General features: G+C 30.5%; 1 protein-coding gene across 2 annotated transcripts in view; it reads right to left on the bottom strand.

The window, feature by feature from the left end:
- Positions 1-913: 913 nt before the first annotated feature.
- The window catches only part of LOC107455017 (uncharacterized), a 36,344-nt gene continuing 10,098 nt past the window's right edge, over positions 914-27,159 (bottom strand). Inside the window, exons 2-10 of one of the 2 annotated variants that reach the window (XM_016072414.5) lie at positions 25,833-26,018; positions 25,103-25,219; positions 24,012-24,110; positions 21,649-21,857; positions 21,519-21,569; positions 13,980-14,140; positions 8,445-8,597; positions 7,176-7,364; positions 914-2,915 (exon numbers count right to left, since the gene is read on the bottom strand). In XM_016072414.5, the coding sequence (XP_015927900.3) occupies positions 7,184-7,364; positions 8,445-8,597; positions 13,980-14,140; positions 21,519-21,569; positions 21,649-21,857; positions 24,012-24,110; positions 25,103-25,219; positions 25,833-25,992 (1,131 nt within the window). In that variant the 5' untranslated portion in view covers positions 25,993-26,018 and the 3' untranslated portion in view covers positions 914-2,915; positions 7,176-7,183. The remainder of the gene's footprint in view (positions 2,916-7,175; positions 7,365-8,444; positions 8,598-13,979; positions 14,141-21,518; positions 21,570-21,648; positions 21,858-24,011; positions 24,111-25,102; positions 25,220-25,832; positions 26,019-27,159) is intronic. The other variant, XM_016072415.5, reaches the window with a different exon arrangement.

Here is a 27,159-nt window from a genome sequence, read left to right on the forward strand (position 1 = left end):
ACTGTTCAAGTGTATGAATACATTTTTTTTTTAAATATGCAATTAATCAGAAAATCATACAGTGCGATTAATTACAGAGACTTTTTTCCAATAAATTTGCTCTCGAAGTTAGATGTAAATAATTTGCTTTATTTGATTAAAATATCACAATAGGTATAATAGTTTAGGTATTACAATATAATACTTTAGAAAGGGAGTAATATAAACGCATTTAATATGTTGGATAAAATGTTCAAAATAATTGAGGACGTTTTTAGAAAGTTGTAAAAAAATACCAATTATATGAAGAAAAAAATTAAATACTTTTTAAGAGAGTAAAAAAAAATATATTTAATAGTAACTAGCGATAAATAACGCATACTGTTCCTCTTTTAAAGCATTTATGATTTCAGAATTAATATATATATATATATATATATATATATATATATATATATATATATATATATATATATATATATATATATATATATATATATATATATATATATATATATATATATATATATATATATATATATATATATATATATATATATATATATATATATATATATATATATATATATATATATATATATATATATATATATATACATGTGTATATATATACATATATATATATGCATATATGCACATTACATATAAAAATGAAAATAAATGTCATATATATTTTGTTCAGCAATAAGTTTTATAGAGAAAGAAACGTATCAAAAGTGGATATTTAGTAATATTTTGATTATTGATAGCTCTTATGAGATGAATGGAATTATATACGAATGCGAATTTTTGGAATTAATACGAAAATGAAAAATAATTGAAACTTACAACTTACAATTAAGATTCAATCTAGAAAACCTAATTTTCAATAAGACAGAAAAAATTTTGCATCCTTAAAATCTCACATTCATAAAATTTATTTAATTTTTGTATTGATTTGATAGGAATAATATTATTTAAGTTGTATGTTTAATATTGCTTATATTCTGTGAGTTGGTTATTTTCGTTTAAATAGTATTTTCCCATTTAATCCACGAAGGGCTGTACTTCCTTGACTTTTTATCCGCTCTGAGATTTACTACCGCGACATTTCTTCTACGACAGGTTTTACTACCGCGACATCTCTTCCACGCAATATTTCATTTCCGCAACATTTCTTCTGCGACAGGTTTTATTTCCGCGACATTTCTTCCGCGCTCTATTTCACTACTGCGACTTTTTTTCCACGTAAGTTCTTCCTTCAAGTCAAAAAACAGCAGGCCTGGGCCCAGCCTGCGTGTTCATGTCAAATACAGGGTGCGTAGCCAGATTTCTAAACAAAAAATGAGCCCCCTTTAGGTACTTTTTAAGCACTCAAAAATATTTTTAATCACTTTCCAAAAAAAGATCATAATTAGGATCTGTGCAGTAATAAAAATTATTTTCTTCTATCGCTTAAAGTTCTTAATTTATAAACGTAAAATCTATAAAGTTCAAAAGCATTTTCAAAAACTTTACATAATCATGCTAAAATAGCTAGTATCTGATAAATATTACAGAGAAAATTGTAAAAAATCATGCATTTTTTGTAATTTAGAACAACATTCTACACGATAAAGAAAAAAACTCTTTTTAAAAGATAGAAAATTAAGCACTTTTTGCAAACCCCGATTAAAAAAAGCACCTTTAAGGGTTTTAAAAAACGTAAATCAAAAATAAGCACATTTAAGCACTTTTAAAAAAACTCTATGCACCCTGAAAATATGATGATGAAGTTATAGCTTTCGCGACATTTTTTCCGCGACATTTCTTCCACGAAAGGTTCTTCCCTTTCATGATATTTCTTCCACGTAAGGTTTCTTCCCTTTCGCGACATTTCTTCCGCGTAAGATTTCTTCTCTTCCGCGATATTTCTTCTACGTAGGGCATGATGCACTATCGTGACATGATGCTCTCTACATGTTCTACTCGTCTGATACTTCGTCCTTCACCCTTGTAGTATTATTTCGGTGCAATATCGTATTTCTTTGTGCAATACTCTTGATAATTGCGATATTTCTTGACAAAATTTTGCAATGATATGATTTTGAAAGAAATCGAGAGTCACAATATTTTACCTATATATACTTCAATTAAATTTACCAATACTTATTTACCTCAATGCAAGTTGTAATGAAATTATTAATATGAATTGAGAAGCCTCACCTTTATTATACTTTAAACAGGGATGAGTCCTCAATTTACTTTCCATTTAATTTAATAAGTATAAATTAAGATAGCGTTATTGAGATGAATTCATTATCTAATCCAGAGTTAAATTTAAGAATAACAATGTCTTAAAGTTTATGAACGTTTAAAATAAAACATTTTTTTAGTGCGTGTCAAAAATTAATTAAAAAACTATTCACTTAATAAATGCGGATTTCCAAAATGCGTTATTAATATACAAACATTGCATTCCAATTTTCTGCAAAATTTATGTTAGTTAAGTTTTAAACAACACAAAAAAATAGTGTTAGGAAAAGAACAATCCATTAAAATATTTTAATAAAAATAGAGGAATGAAAAAATTTTCTCAAATACATTATTTTGCAAAATTGTTTGATGAAAATAACTTAACACTTGTTTGAATTTTTAACAAATATTTGTTCATCAATATATCTGTATATATTTGATGAATACATCCGATATGAAAGAATACATCCGATATCATACATTTTTAATGGGATATATCCTTCCGTATCAGTAGTTTATAAATTTTGTAAATGTTCATATCAAATTTGAATGGACATTTCACGAAAATTGTGCTCCTAAATGCTGTAATATCAATAAACACAGAAAACTCATGAAAAACGAGAAACCATCAAAAGCAGGAATTGCTGGGAAATGTGTCACAGCAGCGGGAAAACAGCAGAACGATCAAAACAAGTAGTAAACTGAAAGAAAAGTAAATTTATGAATTAAATGCAGCTAAAAAAATCTCACATAAGGAGTCTGTCTAGGTTTTTTTGAGAGGTACCTACTTTGCGAAAATTTGGACATAATTTGTAAAAAATTAAAAGTTGCATTAAAAAATCAACACCAAACTATTGTAAAATAATAAAATTAAATTACCACTACAAAATAAAAATCATTTATGACTGGTAAATTTCTATATATTTTTCCGAATATATTAAAACATATTTTTGCTATTGTAAAAGCTTAATTCGAGCTTAAAATTGTATCCAAATTAAAAAAATCAATTGTCCATAATTTAATTTCAACTTGCATTTAACAGTACTAGAACTAAAAGTTATTTTTATTATAAGAACATTTTCGGCTAGGTCCTACAGAAAAGTTTCATAAGGAAAAAAAAATTTCATGAAAAAATAAAGGCCTGTTAGAATAAATTTACAATGTTAAAGATAATGTTCGAATGTTTAGAATGATGTTCGAATTTTGACTTTCTGTGAAGTTTATAAAGAGAGAACCTTGTTGTTTCATTTTAAAAACTATGGGGTTCATATTTTTTTTATGGGGATGCAAAAACAAAATTTTAAGACACGAAGAATCTTAGAACTTGATTTTTTTGAAAAGTATTTTGTGAAACTACCTTTTATTCAAAATTTGAATTTGTGAAGGTACCGCTAAACGGTAGTAAATTTTCCCTGGACAGACCCCTGAACATTATTATTAACGCATCACAAAATAAGATAAATAAATAAAAGAGATGACATTACATAAATATAAAGTTCAAAATGACAGTAAGTGTAAGAAATTATTTCCCAATGTTTGAAAAATATGGAGTGGGGCCATAAGAGTGGGCCCAGGAACATTGAACCTAGACCATGTATAGATGGACTGGTTAGAATGAGGCATGATTTCTAATCATCGACAGGTCGTGTGCGGTCTTCTAGCTCGAGAGTGAGAGCACAGTGAGAAAAAAAACTCAATGAATAATTTTTTTGATTGAACTTGCACATAATGGGACTCTTCTAATGGTTTGAGGGATAGAGTGACCTCAAATACGCTAATTACTAATTAGGAAATCAGACACAAAAATGTACTTTCTCTAAATAGACAAGCCTTTTTCTGGATTTGCTGCCCTCGAAATATAGGAGGTGGCAGCAATCTGGAAAATATGATTAAATTAGCAGTTCAAAGTTTGAACCCCTTAATGTTTATTTTTCTTTTGCATATCTCGAGTACTTTTTAAGCAAATTGAAAAGTTTTTGCACACAAATTACAAATTTCGTTTTTAAATTAAAAAAAAATTAATTAAAAAAAATAAAAGCTTGCTTTTCTTCCCTCGCAATTATCTTTGGATAAACGAATTTTATAATTATGTGTGAAAAAACTTTCCTTTTGCTTAATAGTTCACGAGATATGACGAAATACGCAAAAAGAAAAATTTTACATTAGTTCCGCATTCGACAAAAAAAATTTTTTATTCAGAGAAAGTTCGTTTTTGTGTCTGATTTCGTAATTTAAAATATCACCTTAATTAACATGAAGGTCATCTCCTCGAACCATTAAAAGAAAGTCCGTGAAATTCCAATCATCAGATCAAAGATTTTAAATTTATTGATTGGATATATTGATAGATTTTTAAGATTTTCTTGTTTTTTAACTTTCAAAATTATAAAATTTTGTTAAATAATGTTTACACGCAGGATTTAATTTATCTTGCTTCGTAATCATGATGATAATATTAATTTTAATGTTTTTGAATTTAAGTATTAGAAAGGAATTAATTAAAATATATGATTAAAAGGAAGTATTAAAAATAATTAAGAAAATATCTGCATTCGTGACTTATATGATAAAAGAAATTATTTTAAATTTAATATGAATAAACTAATTACATGGAATTCTTAGGTAACTAAAATACATTTGTTAAAATACTATTTTTTTAATCAAATGAATAGAATTAAAAGAATTTGCAGTAATGTTTGTTTATCCAAAAAACAAATAGACAAACTCTTCCAAAATTTGATAAATTTGCTATTCAAAATTTAATAAATATGCTGATAAATTGTTATTCAACACACTATTATATATATACATAAATAGTAGCCTGTAGGGTCACATTTGCCTATAATCATAAATTTGCCTATAATCACAAGCCTATAATTATTTCCTCTGGTAGGGTACACTAGTACCAGGTAATATAATACGTGGTTCAGTTTGAATATTATGGGTCAATATTAAAGGGAGATATAGGGCCATGTTGTAATACAGGATATTGACATCGAATTTCTTCATATTAACAATGCATATCCAACTAAAGTAATTATATACTATATAAAATTATAGAGTTAATTGCATGTATGATTATGAATAAATTTATTAAAAATTTCCTTGTTAACTAAATTTTATTTTTATCATGTGCAAATCCAATTCGGGCAAATCTGTGACTAAAAATCTCCTAATATGAAATAAAGAATTTTTAATAATAAATATTCCATACCCATTTTTTACCCTCTCTGTTTCTAACCTGTAACAAAATAAAAATAGATTGATTAGATGCCCTCCTATATGAACATGTTTTGTGGCATGAATAAAGAACCAATTTTCTGGCTCAAAATATATTTCAAAAATTTTTTCAAGATGAGTAGGTTTTTGTGCTGTCATTTTCCTGGCTTCTTGAAATCATTAATAACATAAACTACATAGATTTATCTGAGTTATTTTAAGAAATCCTGTTGTTTTTCTGCAGAATGTAAACGTCTTAGGCCAAAATATTAAATTAAAGTAAAGTTATATGCCATAAAATGGCGAATTTGTCAGTATCCTGGCTGTCATTTTCCTGGCTTATAAATTCCAGAACATTGAAATGTTACCAAATTTTTTTAACTGCTAATACTGTAAGGGGGGAAAGCAAATATTAACCTAATACCAAGTTTATGTATGATTGTAATATCATTGGATGTAATCAAAGTTATTTATTTATTTAATGATTGATTATGAATGACACAATTTTATTCTGTACATATCAGCAACAAAAAAAATTGAGTCTTTCTACAGTGGATAAAAAGAATTAATTTAAGCAATTTACGGTCCATCTAACAAAATTGAGTCGCATTGGTCTCCTCAAAGGAAGCGTTTATTTTGTTATAGGTCAGAATTTCATATTAGTTATTGTGGATAACGCATTAGTCTCCTCAAAAGAATCGTTTATTTTGCTGTAGGTTAGAATTTTATATTGGTTAAAATAAACGGCATAAAATAAACGGTACTTTTGCGGAGACTTGCGGATAACGCATTGGTCTCCTCAAAAGAACCGTTTATTTTGTTATAGGTTAGAATTTCATATTGGTTAAAATAAACGTCACTTTTGAGGAGACTTGTGGATAACGCATTGGTCTCCTCAAAAGAACCGTTTATTTTGCTGTAGGTTAGAATTTTATACTGATTAAAATAAACGGCGTAAAATAAACGGCACTTTTGAGGAGACTTCTGGATAACGCATTGGTCTCCTCAAAAGAGCCCTTTATTTTGTTATAGGTCAGAATTTCATATTGGTTAAAATAAACGGCACTTTTGAGGAGACTTCTGGATAACGCATTGGTCTCCTCAAAAGAACCCTTAATTTTGTTATAGGTCAGAATTTCATATTGATTAAAATAAACGGCACTTTTGAGGAGACTTCTGGATAACGCATTGGTCTCCTCAAAAGAACCCTTTATTTTGTTATAGGTCAGAATTTCATATTGGTTAAAATAAACGGCACTTTTGAGGAGACTTCTGGATAACGCATTGGTCTCCTCAAAAGAACCCTTTATTTTGTTATAGGTCAGAATTTCATATTGGTTAAAATAAACGGCACTTTTGAGGAGACTTCTGGATAACGCATTGGTCTCCTCAAAAGAACCCTTTATTTTGTTATAGGTCAGAATTTCATATTGATTAAAATAAACGGCACTTTTGAGGAGACTTCTGGATAACGCATTGGTCTCCTCAAAAGAACCCTTTATTTTGTTATAGGTCAGAATTTCATATTGGTTAAAATAAACGGCACTTTTGAGGAGACTTCTGGATAACGCATTGGTCTCCTCAAAAGAACCCTTTATTTTGTTATAGGTCAGAATTTCATATTGGTTAAAATAAACGGCACTTTTGAGGAGACTTCTGGATAACGCATTGGTCTCCTCAAAAGAACCCTTTAATTTGTTATAGGTTAGAAACAGAAAGGGTAAAACACTGCATAAGCTTACTTCTAAGTTTAGGTGGAGGGGCGTTTTCTGATTTCATCTCCATCGGACAAAAGATTAGCAAGCCCATACAATCGAGCTATATCTTCAGGAGAAGCATAAGCTTCTGGTACTTGGACAACGTGTCCCCACTTCCCAAAATCTCCTCCTCCTTCCGCCTCATCATCCATATAACGTCCCACGTGAGCATTTCTAAAAAAGAAATCAGATTCTTTTTTAGATACTTCCTAAAAAATGTTTATAACGAAATTATTTTAGTATAGAAAAACAAGTAATATAATTTTCAATTCCCTCAATTTTCAAAATATTCCAAACCTACAAATAAAATTAATATTTGAAAAACCTGTATTAACATCAAGTGTCATCCACTACAAGTTTAAAAAAAATGTATTTGAATTTGAGTGGATGAATGAAAAGTATTTTATTAACGATTGAAAATTCGAACAAGATATTGGGAGAGTGTAAACTAATAGTAGGAATTTAATACGCATATTTGTTTATAGTTCCAACTCACTATAAGAACAATTTCATGCGCTATTGCGAATTTAATTAATAGCAAACTTTTACTATACTTGAAATGTTAAGAAGAAGCTGTATGGATTACAATGCAGTGATTATTGATTCTTTATTTATTGTCAAAGCTCGTGTAAATGTTTGTTTGATTTGTGAAAGTGTGTTTATGAGCTGCCGATGAAGGAACCGAATAAAGTATCGGTTATTTCTTACCCGTCAGATCTCTTATTGTATCTTCCTGCCGGAATATATCTTTAATCGAATAAAGTATCAATAATTGAATTAAGTATCGGTTATTTCTTACCCGTTAGATCTCTTATTGTATCCTCCTGTTGGAATATATCTGTAATCGAATAAAGTATCAGTAATCGAATTAAGTATCGGTTTTTTCTTACCCGTTAGAACTCTTTTTGTATCCTCTTGTTGGAATATATCCGTAATCGAATAAAGTATCAGTAAACGAATTAAGTATCGGTTATTTCTTACCCATCAGATCACTTTTTGTATCCTCCAGTTGGAATATATCTGTAATCGAATAAAGTATCAGTAATCGAATTAAGTATCGGTTATTTCTTACCCGTCAGATCTTTTATTGTATCCTCCTGTCGGAATATATCTGTAATCGAATAAAGTATCAGTAATCGAATTAAGTATCGGTTATTTCTTACCCGTCAGATCTTTTATTGTATCCTCCAGTTGGAATATATCTGTAATCGAATAAAGTATCAGTAATCGAATTAAGTATCGGTTATTTCTTACCCGTTAGATCTCTTTTTGTATCCTCCTGTTGGAATATATCTGTAATCGATGGGATAAAAGAACGGTGAAGATCTTTTGGAGACCCTAAAAACTGAAGGAATAGTGTGACGATTTAGCCATTTTTGAATGCCTTCGTTTTTCTCTTCCTGCGGCCTGTAAGAAAAAAAAAAGTTTTTTAATTTATTTTCGTTATAGCACTTATAAATAGATCACCCTCATCTTTTCGTCGAAAAAAAATTATAAAAAATATGCGCAAATATAGGGCATGTACAGTCGGCAAAAAAAAAAAGATATCACCCTGAATAACTTTCGTTCTAATGATCGGATTTTCACGAACTAAGTGTTAATCTTAATGGTTCCTGGGGGTGACCTCAAATATGCTAATTAATTCGTGCTAACTATTAATTAAGTTACGAAATCAGACACAAAAACGTACTTTCTCTGAATAAACATATATTTTTTCTTACATATTTGGATTCTTAACCTTCAAAATATAGGGGGTAGCCGCAATCTGGGAAATATGGTCCCCATAGTTTGGTCAGGAGAGCGATCCAAAGTTCGTACCCCTTAATGTTAATTTCACTTTTTACGTTTTTAGTCATATTTTAAAAACTAATAAAGCAATTCGAAGAAAATTTCACCCAGTCATAAAACTCATTTACCCAAAGATAATTTCACGAAAAAAATAATTTTTAATAATTGTTAATTATTTTTTATTATTTAATTAAATTAAGGATGAAAAATTTTTGAATTATAAGGTATGAATTTTTTTATACCATATTAATCTACATATTTTTCAATTGAAAAATCTAAAGTTTCAACTGTTTTTATTTATTAGAAGCTGAGAAAAATTAAAATTAATTATTTTTAAAAAAATAATTTGGCGACAATGAAGAAATGATTAAATGGAGCGATTAATATTAAAATGTGATAAACTTGCGAGGAACTTGACTTCGCGCGCTTAGCATAAAATTTCATTCATATTTTTTTCGCTAATAATCGTTTGCTTATCTTTTCATTTTTATTTTTTTAAGCTATAAAATACGATGTTTCTTCTTTAGTTCTTTCTAAAATTCTATTTGCAATTTAGTAAAGAAATTTGAATAAAACATTTTATTGAATAAAATACATTTTATTCAGAGAATGTGGAGTTTTATAAAAGCATGCTTCTGATAGAATATGATTATACAACAGATTATGCTTCTTTAATGTGATTTTTTTTAATTTTTTTTTCTCAATAACTGATAAAATTTCAATAATATACATACGAATGAATAAATTTGGAATAAAATATTCATCAATTTCTTGAATATATATTTTATAAATATTAATAAAAATACGCAGTCAACATTTTTAAGCATCTCTCACAACATCGCAAATTTCTCAAAATCTTATAGGGTAAACTAACCAGTGAAGGAATACTTAAGCTTAGCTTGTCTTTAAAAAAAAATCATAAAAATTTCAAAATTTGTAATTTTAGCTAAATGACGTATTTGTTATTAAATGCATGTCGACATATTTGTTATTAAATGCAAATTATGTAAAAAAAATTTAGATAACTTACATAATATTGTTTTAAGCTTTTGGTGGTTTAAATAATAAGTAGTAAGATAACCAAGTGAAGGAACAGTTCTTAAATTGAATAAACACTAAATTTTCCAGTGAATGAACACTTAATTTTGAGAATGTTTCATGCTCGTTAGGAATCCTTAGGCCACACAGATATCTGTCGCCCTGTAGATGCCTGAATTGACTGATGTTAACACAGGCGGGTATTAGGAAAAAAAAAATCTTTTAAGTTTTCGTGCCCCCATTTCAGTATCTTAAGGGCCTTACGAGCTCTGTTTAAAAAGAGAGTATCATATCAGATATATATATATATATATATATATATATATATATATATATATATATATATATATATATATATATATATATATATATATATATATATATATATATATATATATATATATATATATATATATATATAACATAAAAAGCTTCAATTAATCTTTTTATGTTAGTTTCTTTGCTATAAAACTTCATCCTAATTAATTATTCTAAACGAAATACTTTCTCACACTTTTAAAAACCACATCCTGTTCTTAAATCTATTTTTGGCTCAAGTATGCATTTAATTAAGAGCAGGACATTTTTCCCTTTGCTCTTGTGTGGGAAACGTTCGATCTATTTCATAAACCAATAGCAACTACTAAGAGTTCCCTCTTTCCCTAAATTAAGACATATTACGGATTTTACTTTGCAAGATTTTCCCTAACATATAACCAAGGAGCGCAACTTTTCATGTGCACTTTCACTCATTCTCATGACTGCTCTTGTCTAATAATTAATAAATAAATTTTGTACCCTCCTTCCCGACCTATGACCTGTTTTAATCCTTCCACTCGGCAACGACGTTATATATATATATATATATATATATATATATATATATATATATATATATATATATATATATATATATATATATATATATATATATATATATATATATATATATATATATATATATATATATATATATATATATATATATATATATATATCTGATATATATATAACAAAAATAATCATAGTAGCAGTATTTGGTGGTAAATGTAGCTTATCGTAATTGAAGAATATGCTGTGCGACATTTTATGGTGAATTTGCGAACGTAAGTTTCAGAATGTATCGAAACATGTGGATGCTATTTGCTAATCATCTTTATCCAAAGAAAACCATGTAACGTAAATATCTAGCAAAATGAAGTAATTTTTTAAACAATGAATCATACAATATGCAACATATTATTTCTATATCTTAATCTTAAACATAACATATTTCAATGTTTTTAAAATGCCACTAAACATTCAGCAATTCATTGAGTTATAGAAAAAAGAAATCGTAAATTACAGAAAACCTTGTGAATGCGCATTAGAATTACTATACAATCTACATTTTATTTTTCATGCACTTTTTTTTCCTTCAAACTTTCATGCCTAGAAGACTCGATTAAAGCTGTAAAAATCATTATCCCTAAAATTTTGTATATAGCTATTATAAGTTATGTTAATTTGATTTTAGTATGAAATCCTCGAATAAACATAGCAAAAATAGCATAATCTAAATAATATCAGATAAAAAGTTCATGTATTTAAATTCTGAAAACTTATAAATCGATTCAAATTTTCTTTTCAAAAGAGATTAAAATAATTTTTTATTTTATTTATTTATTTATTTATTTTGCTTTTTGGACATAAATGAACTTAAAAATTGTCTATTGCCTAGAAACGTCGAGGTGTTTTCTATTAACTATTAATTAAACCTCTCAGAGCAATCACAAAACATTATTTCAATTTTTTTACAGTCAGAAATTGGTTGCCTAGCAACCTAGTAAAATTAAGCGTTTCTCTTTTGAATCATACAAGGGTTATCTTAAAATACTTATTTGCGCAGGCGACTTTTTTTGGCGGTTTTCTGGACAATCGCCAAATATATAAACCTTTATTGCAACCCAATTTACGACCCAATTGTTTTAAAATTTTGTCTACCCCCCCTAATTCAAGTGTCTAGATTCCAAATATGTAAGAAAAAATATATGTTTATTCAGAGAAAGTACGTTTTTGTATCTGATTTCGTAACTTAATTAATAGTTAGCACTAATTAATTAGCATATTTGAGGTCACCCCCAGGAACCATTAAGATTGACACTTAGTTCGTGAAAATCGGATCATTAGAACGAAAGTTATTCAGGGTGATATCTTTTTTTTTTTGCGGACTGTACAAATATATAGTGTATGCGCAAATATAGGTCTATATGCGCAAATATAGACCTATGATAAATATAGGGTCGGAAAATAATATTTAATCTAAAAAACCCACTTGATAGTCGCAGGGAGGAAAGACAACCCTTTGAAGCACCTCCAAATAAAATTAGGCAATCAAACAGGTTTCGATGTTTTTGTTTTCTCTTCCGCACTAGCGATTAGACCGTGTTCAATAGCGATTTTTGTTTCACTCTCGCTTTGAAATGAATTTGTGAACTTCAATTCGACAAGGGTTTCAAAAATATTTAGGAATTATATATATTATTTTTTTTTTGAAACACTCTGTATAATTTTTATTTCACGATGTACTTTAAATAACTCCAGTATTTTTTCTCACTATTGGGATTAAAAAACAATTTTTTTAAAAACCAATAGTGAGATACAAATTGTTTTTCAATTCATCATCAGGCTAACTAAACTTTATTTTAATCTTTATCAAAAGCTCATTATCAGAAATTCAAATTCAAATGGATTTTTGTCTTTTTAAAAAGAATAAGCTTGCTTACTTTTTCAAATTATAAATAAAAGCGTTTTCTGTCTTGATTATCTTATTTATTCTAATTATTTTTGTCCAATTCTTCCTCCGGCCTATAAAATCTGCATTTGAACCAAATTAAAAGCCACACAGGAAACGATATAACGCAAATTAATAGCTAATCAGGGCTACAAAGTGAACAGAAAGGATAGATCTCTCCTTTGGAGAGACTTACCGCTCCGGGCTTCTGATTACAGTCAGTGACGTCACGACTACGCAGCATGAACTTCTCGCTTTAAAAATAAATTTTTTCGCTTGTAACTACCATTCGTTTTAGAAATTTATTTCAATGCATTCATTGTTTTCTATGACTTTTTTATTATTTTGAGGTACTTTTCTTCTCATCTGATTTAAAAAATTGAACAGTCAAATATCACCGACAAGAATTATTATAAAACACAGAATTAGGAAACGTAATTTTTCCTGTTTTGCTTCAGAAAATATAAAGGTGACGTCAAACGAATTATAAAATGTACTAGAAGGATTTATGTGAATAGAAAAAGTACAGGTTGCAGGTTCGGTATTCCCTTCAATCCATCAAACTCTACAGTTTTATCATCATTTTGATCTGAGACAACCACTGAGAAATTTTTCTAACTTTAAAATGTCATTTTTTAATACTTTAAGGAAATGTATGAATACTATATTTTTGAACTGAAATAATGTGCTAGCAGAGTAAAGTTTGACAGCTTTTACCGGAAAAGTGTAAACATACTACTCAATTCTTACCTAAATAAAGTATAAACAGTATGCATGAAACAGAAAGTACAACAGTAGAAAGTATGCGATATTCGCGATCTGTGTGCGGCGTGACGTCATAAGATGGTGAATGGTAGCTTCAGTTTTGATTAAGGAACGAACCAGTCCTTCTCCTTAGGACTATCTATAGTTTGTCTACGGTAAGAACTCCCCCATCACAAAATCTGAGGCCGCCTGTTGCTATGGAAACAAGAATAGCCCATTTCTGGAAGGGTAACTTCTCCTCACGTTTGGGTTAACACAATAAACCGAAGAAAAAGATTCCCTTTCTCTCGTCGTCTCGAGCCAAAACCCGTCCTAAACAGTGACCCCACTTTAAATAGTTATACCTCGTTACTATGACCACGGGTCCAGAGGAATGGCAAGGGGAGTTCTTACTTTAGACAAACTATATCAGAATGAAAACATACCGTGTATCAATGTATCGTGAGTTAGGAGGTAGAAGTAGTAAGTCATCTTCCAGTTCACTCTCTTCGTTTCCAGGTTCAAGGATTCCATTGTCTCTGTGCTGGAAGACGTAGGGATAGCGGTATTCGGGTGTCTCGGAGTAGCCACTATATCGTCCGGGAATCTAATAAAAGTACAAAAAATTTATAATGTTTAAGATAGTCATGGATGGAATTTCACCTACTTCACGAACGATGTTTTTAATTTTGTGTTTAGAGTGCGTATTATAGTTACATTACTTTTAAATACTATCAACCATCAACTAAAATAATTAATACAAAGTAACTCGAACAGTGGTAACCCGTATATAATCCGTATATATTCGTCGAACGTATCTGTTCAATTAAATCTTCAATTTATCCGCACTAATCATGCAATTTTAGTTGCACCGATACTGGTTTAAATCATTCCCAAAAAGCAAAGTAAGGTTTATTTTCTCTCAACAAAACCCTTGTAATGTAAAGGTTTGTATTGCGGTTTACGCGCCAACCTTCTAATTTTAAAACGAGATTTGTGACAATCTGCTCTATTCTATACACATTACCCGAATCCAAAACCTTGGAAAACGACCTTTTACATAAAAACCTTAAATTGAGGTTGACCTAGGGTTTTCAAGGGTGAAAAAATCCTTTCATAAAGCTAGTCTCAATGCGAAAATGCAATATAAATAATAAAAACAATATAAGTAATGTAAATAATAAAATTCATTTCTTTACCAATATTTTATTTATTAGATGCTCTCAGCTCACTTTGCTGACCTGCCTCATGATCACTTCGCCTTATTAAAAAATTTTATTTCATTTTTGGTTACAATTAAAAACATTTTTAAATGTTTTTCACCTGAAATGTTAGTTAGTAACAGTGTGAAAAGTTAATTTCTATGTGTAATAAACAATTCTTAATAAACATGTTTACTTTAAAAGGTTGCGCAATAATATCACACATTTACTTTTTACATTCATAAATGAACACCACTTTTAACATTTGGTCTTTAATTCTAAATAATAACTAAAATTGCGGCGTTGAATAATATAGAGAAGGGAAGATAAGTAAATATTAAAGGTAAATGCCGATATCTATATTTTATTTTATTTTATAACCGTCGTTGAACAGCCGACCCAATTTCATGGGTTTACGACTACTTACGTTCAACTCCGTAGACTTGTAATTTTGAACCAATCCAGAAGACAAAGAAACTCCTGGATCAGTACCCCCAGAGGTATTGATTTGTTGTGGGAACATGGAGGACTTTGAGTCTCGACAGATTTAACGTGCATCAGTCACCATTTACTACACGGGGAGTCTTAGGCCGGCGAGGATCGAACCCACGACCTCTTGGATATGGGCCCAGCGCCCTACCGACCAGGCTATCTCGGCCCCGATATCTATATTTGTTTGATCTATATATTCTTCGATTAAAGTTCTACTAAGTGTTATGAATTTTTTTTTTTTTTTTTGAGCTTACAAGTTCGCATATGTATAGGAGTAAATAAACAAAAATTAAAATTGGATGAATAAATATTTCACATATTTGCAACTATTATTAAATCCCAGATAGCAAACTAAGGTTTATTTCCTGAAAGCAAAAACCTTTTAACGTACACCTTAAAGGTTTGTAGAGAGGTTTACGCGTAAACCTTCTATCCTTAAAACGATATCTGTGACAATCTGCTTTATTCTACGCACATACTCTAATCCAAAACCTTGGAAAACAACCTTCTATATAAAAACCTTAAATCGAGGTTGTCCTAGGGTTTTCAAAAGAAAAAAAAATCCTTTCATAAAGCTAGTCTCAAGGTGAAAATAACCTTAAATCTAGGTCATTATAAGGTTTCTTTTCGCAATGTCTTGTATGCTCAGATAAAATCCACCTTGTCATGAAATTTTAATGGACAATGCAATTTGATCCTTTCGTTAGTGTGACGTCAGACGCCATTATATACCAAAGTGACAATACTTTTAAAAAAAGCTTTAAAAAATATTTTTTAATCCTTTTAGGATGAAAGGTTTGTAATTGCAATATTTTTGCTTTATTGGAAAAAGGTTTTTAGTACAAAATTTTCGCGATAATAAAAACAAAATTCAGACACAGGGCTGCCGTAAGGTTACATGCTTTCTGGCATTTTATGATGATTACAACCAAAAATAAAAGCAGATTCTATGTTTACTGTAATTACCATATCAGTGATTTTTCTGTCCAATGGAAATGCACAAAACGATAAAACAATTACATCTTAACGTTTCAACAACTTTCATTATTTTCAAGCGGTCAAAATTAAGATTAAGATCAAGATTTTCATGAAAAAATTTGCACATATGGAAAAAATAGAAATTAAATCATTTACGAATTGCCGAGCATTATACCGGTTATTTAAGAGAAATCAATGCCTTTAATGCTTTAGATATTTATTTTTCTGATACAATCGAAATTTAAATGCGCGATTCAAATTTCGAGTGTTGTAATTAAATTGTCAGGAAAATACCGAAATTTTCATAACAAAGTGAAAATACAATGGTTAGCAATACATAACTGCGAAAGAGAAAACGAAAAATAACTTGGATTTAAGATAAATTAAGTAGAAATAAAGCAAGCTAAAAAGCGTACATTTAAATACGCGATTCGAAGCGTGCGAATCGCAATAACATCGAACCAAAAATTTACGGAATTAAAAAAATCGTGTGAAAATGCGTAACAATAACTGTCGAAAATCGCTTGGATGATATTAGAAAGAAATAGGCACAAATAAAGAGTGTTAGAAAGTGATTATTCGAATTCAAAACTTCCCGCACCGTAATAAAAAAAATTTAAAATTTTAAAAACCTAGCTATACTTGCCGTGAAAGCTATTAAAAACCAGATAAATTATGATTAAAAATGCACAAATGGATCAATCAAAAAAAAATTTCCTATTTTTGTTCAATTTTTCAAGTAAATAAATAATGATGATTTTAAAAAAGAAATAAAGATGTCTTCCATATTTTCCCCTTTTTCGTATAGGATTGTTCACATAAACGACAGAAAAATGCTCCGCCCTAAAAAAGTTTCTCGCGAAAGTCGGCTAACTTGTCATAAATATACAATTTTTGTATCTTTAATACTAATATTTTGACGGAAACTAGAGGATCGTATTAATGGATTTATCGTTATATGTTTTCGTTACATCGAGTTTTTACTGTATTTAAAAAATTATGTCCCGAACGCTTATTCCTATCAAAGTGTGACTTTTTTAAAAGTGTTTTCTCATTTCATTGGAACTGATCATCTGCACACCAAACTTGTGCCCAACAATAAAACAATTCTAACTTGCAGTTCATTTTAACAATAAGCATATTCATTGTTTAAATTTGTTATTTAAATACAACTTCCTTTTTTCCGTACCAACAATACTCTAATTTAATTGTTACCAGATTAATAACGAAACAATGCTTTGTTTCAGTCATTTACATTTTGATAGTGGTGCGATCAACTTGTCCTTATTAAGCTCTTTTCAAAAAAAGCGTTTTAAATACCCACTCGCATTATGAAGTGGTTTAGAAGGATCTGCAAGTTCTTTTCCAAACTCAATTGCTGTCCAATGTGCAACGTTGGACACGCTGAACCTTGTTCAGTTGCAATTGGATTTTCTGAGCCAGACAGAGTAATTGTTCTGTATGGCCCAGAGAGATTGATTTAATCTCTCTGAATGTCCGGATAAGTAGCATCAGAATGTTCTGAGGGTTACGCTGTGTCCGGACCTTTTCTTGCAGTTGCTTTTTCTGTGATTTTTGGCTTTAAGACAATTAAAAATCAAAATATTGCTTGCATTTTACACGATTTTTGGCTGAAGGACAATTAAAAATCGAATCACTATCTGCTTTTTATACGGTTTTTGGCGGGACAATTAAAAACCGACCCTATCCGATGTGGCACCACCTTGTCGTGGTGGATAGGCTTTAAACAAAGAGTGCCACAACAGCTTCAGTAACTTGAAAATAAGAAGAGAATACTTATATATCACAGTATATTAGACAAAATTATAAGTTTATATTCTAACTTAATAATACGGTCGTCGGGCTACTGAAGGGGGGGGTGCCATCCCCTCCTCAGAGGATCAAAATTGCGATGGCATGTCTTTGGATCATCCTCCGGGATGTTTCCCAGACCGTCGCCAATAGCCCATTGTGCAGCTCTAGTGCGATGTAAATTAACAACAACAACAACTTAATAATACTTCTAAATGTAAATTTATATATTTACCACTGTTTAAGCTCTTAGAAGATATTGAATGTTTTTAAATAGCTTCACTTTTAAAAAAATCTTTTTGTCACCATACTATTCATAAACAAATATTAATATCATTGATTCACGTAACTAAATAGTTTTAAAAAATTACATTGGAATATAAGGATATAATTTAAAACGAGAAATTTTTGAAAACTAAGAAATATTATTTAATTTTATTAAATAAACCTTCGCAATTTCAATAAAAAAGATCCGTTTCAATGTCTGTTATCAAACATTTTAAAAATTTTATCCATGTCAAATTTTAATTATTGCAAACCCGAGAAACTAATATATTTTATAAGATTTGTTATATTTTATAACGAATATATTTTATAACGAATCTAAAAATTAGTCTTCTGAATCTTTTTCTCTTCTGAATAACATTTGATCTGATGATCAGATTTTTACGTTCTCAATCTTAATGGTTCGAGGGTTGACCTCAAATAAACTAATTAATTAGTTTAGACGATATTTTAAGTTACGAAATCAGACGCAAAAACGTTAAAATTACAATTTTAGTCATTTGGGATCATTGCTTTAATCATTTGGGAAATAATTCCGTATCGTGATCTACGCGAAAATAATCGCCAAGTTTTGCGGGCAGTGCAGTGGCCCGACTCGAGCACTCGCTTGAAGCTAAAAAAATATCACAAAAGGAACCCAACTCGAAAGCCTAATTCGTAGCCCCTTCAAATCTCTTAACTTTTTTTTTTTAATTTGCTAGTTTAAAATTCATTTGGCGATTGTAGTTAGCCCGACAGGTCACGATTCTGAAATATCCCGGTCATTTGATTTAAATTGTTGACACTTAGTTTTTAAAACTCTTTTTAAATTTATTACTTTTTTAAAGTTTATAAAAAAACATTAGTAATTTTTATAAAATACCAATTGTAAGCCCAAACTGTAGTTTTTTTTAGTTGAATTTTGAAAAACTTGATACAAATGACCTTTTATACTTTATAATTTTGTACTACGTAGTTCATTTAATCGAATTAAAAATAAAATAAAAAACAATAAATTTGTTTCCCATATTTTTTAAACTAACGAGACAGACTCACAATCATTCTCAATAAAATTTCGATAAAAAAATAAACCTGCTGAAATTTAATAAAAAATACTTAATGAAAACCATTTTTTAAAAAAACAAAACAAATGAGTTTAATTCGTTCTCTTGAAATCAAATAACCTTTCAACAATTTTAAGAATTCATGAATGACAACTAGAACAAAAGGTTTGATTTAATTATCAAAACCGAAATAGCAGAACCGATTAATATTTTCTATCACATTACAAACTTCATACTTGGCGACAGGTTTAAATATTTGAGTAAGATTCTGAACTCCCAGAAATTCGAGCAGACCCTAATATTTAATAAGATGAAACTTTGAAATAATCTGATTTTTGTATGACAAAATAATTGTTTTCAGAATTAATTTGACATTTTTATTCCCCTTAATAAACTCGAAGAATCAAATACACTGCTGGCCACCCAAATTGCAACACCAAGAAAGGCAAGAGATATCGCAAATTTTTTTTTTGTAGATAACATGTTGACCAAGTATCAAATGATTAAATTTTTAGACTTCTGTGAAGTGTGGTTCCTGCAAAAATCAGTAGCCAGAGTTGCCACCATTGTTGGAGATCACGCCTGCCACGCGTCCCGGCATTGATAAAAGAGACTTTGGATGTGTTCTTGGGGTACAGCAAATCAAGCAGCTTCCACACGTTGCCAAAGTTGATCTGGTGTGGCAGCTGGGGATTTAATCTGGGTCAATCGGTGAGAAATCATGGACCACATGTTTTCTATCGGTGAAAGATTCAGAAAGCGAGCTGGCCAGGGAAGCAATTCTGTCTGGCGATTGACGAAGAACCCTTGGACAATGCGTGCCACGTGTGCTCGCGCGTTATCCTGTTGAAATATGGCTGTGGGCAAGCTCTGAAGGTAAGGAAGGACAACTGGCTCCAGCACCTCGGAGATGTAGCGATGGCTGTTTAAAGTAATGTGTACTAGAGGAGTGAGAGAGTTATATCCAATACCGCCCCATACCATAATACTCGGTACAGGACCAGTGTGGCGGTGCATAACGCAGCTGGTCAGAATCCTCTCTCTCCACGGTGTCTCCAGACTCGAATGCAACCATCGTGGTGTTGCAGACAGAAGCGTGACTCATCAGTAAAGACGATTTCATTCCATTCTGTCGTTCACATCCTTCCTTCATCGCACCATTGGCGGAGGAGACGTCTATGGTTCTGCGTCAAGGGTAGACGAAACAATGGACGTCTTGCGGACAGACCACTCTGCTGTTTAACGGCGTCGAATGGTACGCGGAGACACTGGATGATGCGTTACAGACTGAATGTGCTGTGCTATGGTTTGTGATGTAACTGAGCTATCAGTCACTGCCATGAGCACAATTGGCCTGTCATCACGTGAAGTGGGGAACCGAAGTGGATGCAATCGAACACGTCGGTCCGTCGTACCCTCTTGCAACCAACGATCACATATCCGCATTACAATTGTTTGGTTTCGTTCAACACGACTACTGATTTCCCTGAAAGATAATCCACAATCTCGGTAGGCCACTATCCTTCCTCTGTCAAACTCGGATACTTGATCAAAAGAAGATCGCTATTTTCTACGAGGCATAATTGATCGTTTTTTGAAAAAAACACAATTGCCGACCTTGAAATCATCGAAATCTCCGAGCCTTAAATAGCGCTTTGAAGTGGCGCCACAGGCGCGCGTAATGTGTGTCGGCGCTGAAATTCTAATCATTTGCATATCTCACCTCCGCTAATGCATGTTATAAATTTCATGTTATTCGCATGCTTCCTTCAGGGTGTTGCATTTAAGGTGGCCAGCAGTGTAATTTAAATTGCTTTTCTTTAACCTTTAACTTTAAAAGTAAAAGTTTTTTTGTACTACAAGCGGGTGGGTGACCACGTCGATCAGTCTGCTTCGGAACCGAGGGTGTGAGGGAATTGGTCCTCGTTAAACTGTTCTACCATAAAGTGCTCGACTTCACGTGCAGATAGTTGGACTACCGAAGCAGGGGTGCCATCTCCTCTGCAGAGGATCAAAATTGTGATGGTATGTCTTCCGATGTTCCTCAGGGATGTTTCCCAGACCATCGCCAATAGCACATTGTGCAACTTTAATCCGACGCAAATGAACTACAACAACTACAACTTAAAAATAAACTACTTTCCTAAGAGATAAAATATAAATTATTACATACGTGTCGTTTGGCAACAGTCCTTGCTCTCCCACTAAAGCTGTGGGGAGTTAGCTGTAAAAATATATCATCTAAGCTTCACAAGCTACTGACAAGCAATAGATTAAATAGGAATAAATAAAAAAATTCTAACCTGAGCATCCTCGTTATAAAAACGTTCATTTTCAAACAGATTAAGAAGATCTTCCACGTCTACTTGTCTTTTGAGTCTCATGGACCTTCGGGGCATTCGAATACCCCTTTTCTGAATCATCTGACCAATGGAACTTCTTAAGCTTCGTTTTCGCAGGGGACGTTCCTGTCTCATGGTTGGGTAAAGACTATTTACTAAGTCTACCATAGCTATTAAAAAGAAAGATCGTCAGCTTAGTTGTGATCTTAAGGAGAAAAGTTTTGGGACTAAATATCGACAATCATATCTGTGATGCCATAATTGGCATTATATATTTCTTAGCCCTTAAAATATCATATTACTTAAACTTACTTTTTTTAATCATTCTTAATCGAATTATATTTAAATTAAATCAATTAGTTAATCATTTTAAAAACAAGCATAAAATATTTTATTCTTTTCTTATCTATCAATGTAAAACGGCTAACTTTTTATTTCAATACTAATGTAGACTCATTTATTCACTGCCGCACCTAATCGAAAACATAAATCTATTTATAACTCTTTATTATTAACTTCTTACCCCAAATATGTTTCAGTTACATGGTTATGATAATTCTCACAGTTTTGTTGGCGATCGCCAAGGTATTTTCAAACCTAATATTGATTATGCGGGGTTGGCTTTATTTTGGCTAGGTTATATTTCGATAATTCGCCAATTTGGGATCTCCTCTCCATGCTTCTGTGTCCGTTAAGAATAAATTTATTCTCTTCCTATTTCAAATTTGTGGCGACTGGGGGTGCCTTGCGGGCCTCCCAGTCCCAGCCATTAAAAATATCATTCATGCTAACAAAAACTTCTCGATCTAGAGAATGTTGTCTTGATACCTTTAAGGGATTTTTTTCTTTATGTTTTGTGCATTTTAAATATACTAATTCTTACTTTAATAAATTAAATTTTTGCTGAAACGACTTTATTCATTTTCCTGGAGACGATTACTTCACCACTATGTGCTAAAATTGGCGATCCCATCCTGCAAAATATCGATATTCATTTACATTTTATTTCTGATTGTAATTCAGCCAATTTTAGATATTTTAAGTTATTTTCTGTAGTCTGTAACTGTTTCGACTAACTCTTACGAGTGTAGTCAGAGTCTGACTAAGGCAGGGGTTTACGGGGCAAGCCCCTCGCTTCCCCCCCCCCGCACATCAGAAGGGCCCCCAACATAATAGCGGTTTGATGTATTAAATCTTCGACTTAAAGTTTCAAAAAAAAAATTTAAATCTACCACGACAAATCAATAATTAAAAACTATGAAAATATGATCTCTTAGTTAGATCACTTAGTTCTTAAATATTTAATTAGTTTAATTATCAAAAAAAATTTTTCTGCGAGCGCACAAGTTGACAGGTATATATATATATATATATATATATATATATATATATATATATATATATATATATATATATATATATATATATATATATATATATATATATATATATATATATATATATATATATATATATATATATAACAAAATAAATAAATACAAAAAAACACGAAGAAAATTAAGAAAAACAGTAAGTTTCATTTATTGCGCATAAGCTGCAAGTAAACAGAACTCATTAGATAAGTTCAAAATGAAGATAAAACAAAGGAAAATTACAGACACATTTGAAAAAAAAAGGGGGGGGGGAAGAAAAATAATAATAAAAAAAAAAAAAAAAAAAAACAACTGGGGAACAACAAAAAAAAGGATATAATTTTTTTTAAAAATCCGGAAAATAAAAGATATAATCTTTTCTTCAGCCCACACGATTATATCCGCAAAAAAGAGTGCTTTCTGATATTGTATCAATGTAGCCAAAGCAAAATATATTAATACAATAGTGTGAGGAGCACTCAAAAACTTTTTTTACAGAAATTCTAACAAATAAAATAGAACACAATAAGTAAAAATAACACGTAAAAACAGAAAATAAAATAAAATAAAAATAAAAAACAGAATAAAACATAATCTATAAAGCGAGTAGCGAATTCAAATGTACTTACATGAACGGGAAATTTTTTCAAGAATGATTTAAAACAAGATTGCAGCAAGATTACAAGATTGCAGCAAGTAACAAGATTGCCAGATTGCAAAATATGAAAACAAAAGCGCAAATTGAGCCTAACTAAAGGAGTTTGTTATTTTTTTATTATTATTTTTACTCCCCGCCCCTTTTTTTTCATATGTCTCTAATTTTCCTTTGTTTTATCTTTACTTTGAACTATATATATATATATATGATGCATGTCAGAAGGCGTAGCTCCCTCCAAACATACAATAAAACTACGCCACTGACCACAAGCGATGTTTATTAAGATGACTCACGCAATGTTTCTTGATATGCAGCGGAATCCCAATCAGAAAAACCGGATTGTGTCTCATCTTGCGCTGATGATGTCTCTTCTGGTTTCGAATCTTGCGCCGCTGCAAAAATAATAGAAACACAAGCTCACAATACATATTATCACAAAATTAATGGAAACCAACAAATTTCTATTGACCTACCATTGTTTTATAAATAGCAACTTTTGACTTACGCATTGTAATTTACTCTTTGTAAATAGAATGGGTCTCTCAAGGTTATACGAATTTCCCCTCTCTCTACACTTTACCTCCCTCCGTTTCCTTAGTTTCCTACACTTTACTTCTCTCCGTTTCGGCAAATATTGCCTTTTTTCGCCAGGAAGTGCACTTCCGGAATAAGTTGGGATATATTTAAGTGAAGAAAAAAGTGAAATTTACCGAAACCATGGTAAAGGAGAGAAGGAAAGTGTGGAGAGTGGATAAATCGCGTACCTTTGAGAGGCTTACCCTATTTTTATCTACTATAAATAAGGGATAATCATTTAGTGTCCTTAACTAAAGGGGAAGTTTATCTGATTAAAGACGCGGATAAATAAAAAACAGATTTTTTTTCGTAATGACATGAGACATTTTTTTTTCCATTTTGCTTTGGTTTATTAAATTTCAAAATGACTCTTATTTAAGAGAAGAAATTTAAATACTATCTCTATCAGGACAGAGAAGTTTACCAGCGTATTTTAATTCGCTTAATTGTATGAAAGCAAATGAAAATAAATAATAATTGAGAAATTATTAAGAGTTAAAAGTACAGTTTTGTACTTTTTTTTTAACTCATATGTGTTTTATATTGTTATTTAGAAAAACGAAGCCTTATTTCTTATCAGTGAACTATCCACCGGTATATATTAATAATTTTAATTGACCCTATTGAAAAACATATAAAATATTAACACTAAAGTTAGATTCATTATCAACGCAAATCATTAGAGCGATGCTGGTTTATTTAATTTAAATTATTCAAATATAGATTACTATGCGTGACGCCTCACTTCAATGCTTATAATAGTTTAAAGATACAAAATTTTACATTTTAAAGTATTTGAAATGCGTACCTTGTGAACCATTGTAATTATCTTCAACGCTCTCAGGCATACTCATTAAATCATCCACCAAACCGTTGGGTTTATTTTGTTGGTTGCCGAACATTATTTCTTCTTGAGATCTTTTTTCTAAAAACAAATTATGGAAAAAAGAGTGATTCTTTAAGTATTTAATACAATTGTGAAACACAAACACAACATTGGATTTCGGCTAATTCCTTAAAAATTATTTTTTTAGACAGTTTTATTATTATTATAGCACCGTATATATGCTTCTTTGCATGAAGAATATCAATGTTTTTAACGAATATACTTTGTCTGAAAAGCGAAAAATATCCATGTAATTAGGTTTTATATTTCTGTAATAAAATTTTAAAATATTATTACTGAGCGAAAAATTCGACTGTCAGTTTCAAGCTGTTTACTTTTTTGTTAGCTTTGTTTCTAATTTTTGGTAGCTTAAAATACAGTAGTTTCTTAAAAAAAAGCTATTGAGAACTTTTTTTCTTCAAATATTTCACTTCGAACAAAAATAAATAGATAAATACAAATAACACCATAAATTTTAACAAACAACTACTTTGTGTAAAAACATGAACCAAAACAAAAGGAGAAAGAGGACCAAAAAAAATTTTTTTTTTTGAAAATCGATGCAGTAGTTTTTCAAAAACTAAAATCGAACATTATTGACACCCCTTATTTTTAAAAAATTTAGAAATTGAATAATCTTAATTATTGATACCTTTGTTATCTTCTTGGCTTGTGGATTCTTCGGCTGTTGTTGTTTCAGAAGATTTTGAATTATTTTTTTCTGCTAAAGTGAGAATTGTGAAACAAGATAATGCTGCTAACATGAAAAGAGTACACCAGAAGAAGTTATAACTATGGAAAAACTTCGCCATCTTTATCTAAATTCAATTTTCAAAATCTGAAAAGAGAATTATACTTGTTAAAGGGCAATAGTTACATTACGCTAATTAATTTGAAAAACGGGAGAAGTTGATGTCGTGTATAATACACAAAATACACAAAAGCGAAATACACAAAATACACAAAAGCGAAAAACAAACTAAGGATTAACATCCCTAGTAGCAAAATAACTTGGGAACTTATTGGGCCAATATTCACCAATGTTGCCTCAACAAGGTTTTAAAGGGTCAATATTCTACCGTTATAGAAATGTTCAATTCACCCTATATTTTATAGTCACTATTCAGCCGATGTTCACCCTACATAAAATTGTCAAATTCACTCGATATTTCATTTCCCTTATTTACCCAATATTCTACCGTTATAGAATTGTTAAGTTCAATCGATATTTTATAGCCACTATTCAGCCGATGTTTACCCAATATAAAATAGTCAAATTCACCCGATATTTTATTTCCCTTACTTACCCAATATCGGCCCTATGTAGATTTGCTAAGTTCACCCGATATGTTATAGCCACTATTCAGCCGTTGTTTACCCTTTATAAAATTGTTAAATTCACCGATATTTTATTACCCAATATCGACCCTATGCAGATTTGTTAAGTTCATCCGATATTTTATAGTCACTATTAAGCCGATGTTTACCCGATATAAAATTGTCAAATTCACCTGATATTTTAATTCCCTTATTTACTCAATATCAGCCCTATGTAGATTTGTTAAGTTCCCCCGATATTTTATAGCCACTATTCAGCCGTTCTTTACCGTATACAAAATTGTCAAATACACCCGATAATTTATTTCCCTTATTTACCCAATATCAACCCTATGTAGATTTGTTAACTTCACCCGAAATTTTATAGTCACTATTAAACCGTTGTTTACCCTATATAAAATTGTCAAATTCACCCGATATTTTACTTCCCTTATTTTCCCAATATCGACCGTATGTCGATTTGTTAAGTTCTTCCGATATTTCATAGTCACTATTAAGCCGATGTTTACCCGATATAAAATTTTCAAATTCACCCGATATTTTATTTCCCATTATTTACCCGATATCGGTCCTATGTAGATCTGTTAAGATCACTCGATATTCTATAGCCGTTATTTAACCTATGTCGGCTCAATATAGAA

This window comes from Parasteatoda tepidariorum, chromosome 4, assembly GCF_982258835.1.
Source record: "Parasteatoda tepidariorum strain Cologne lab strain chromosome 4, Ptep-v5.0, whole genome shotgun sequence".
NCBI lineage: Eukaryota > Metazoa > Arthropoda > Arachnida > Araneae > Theridiidae > Parasteatoda > Parasteatoda tepidariorum.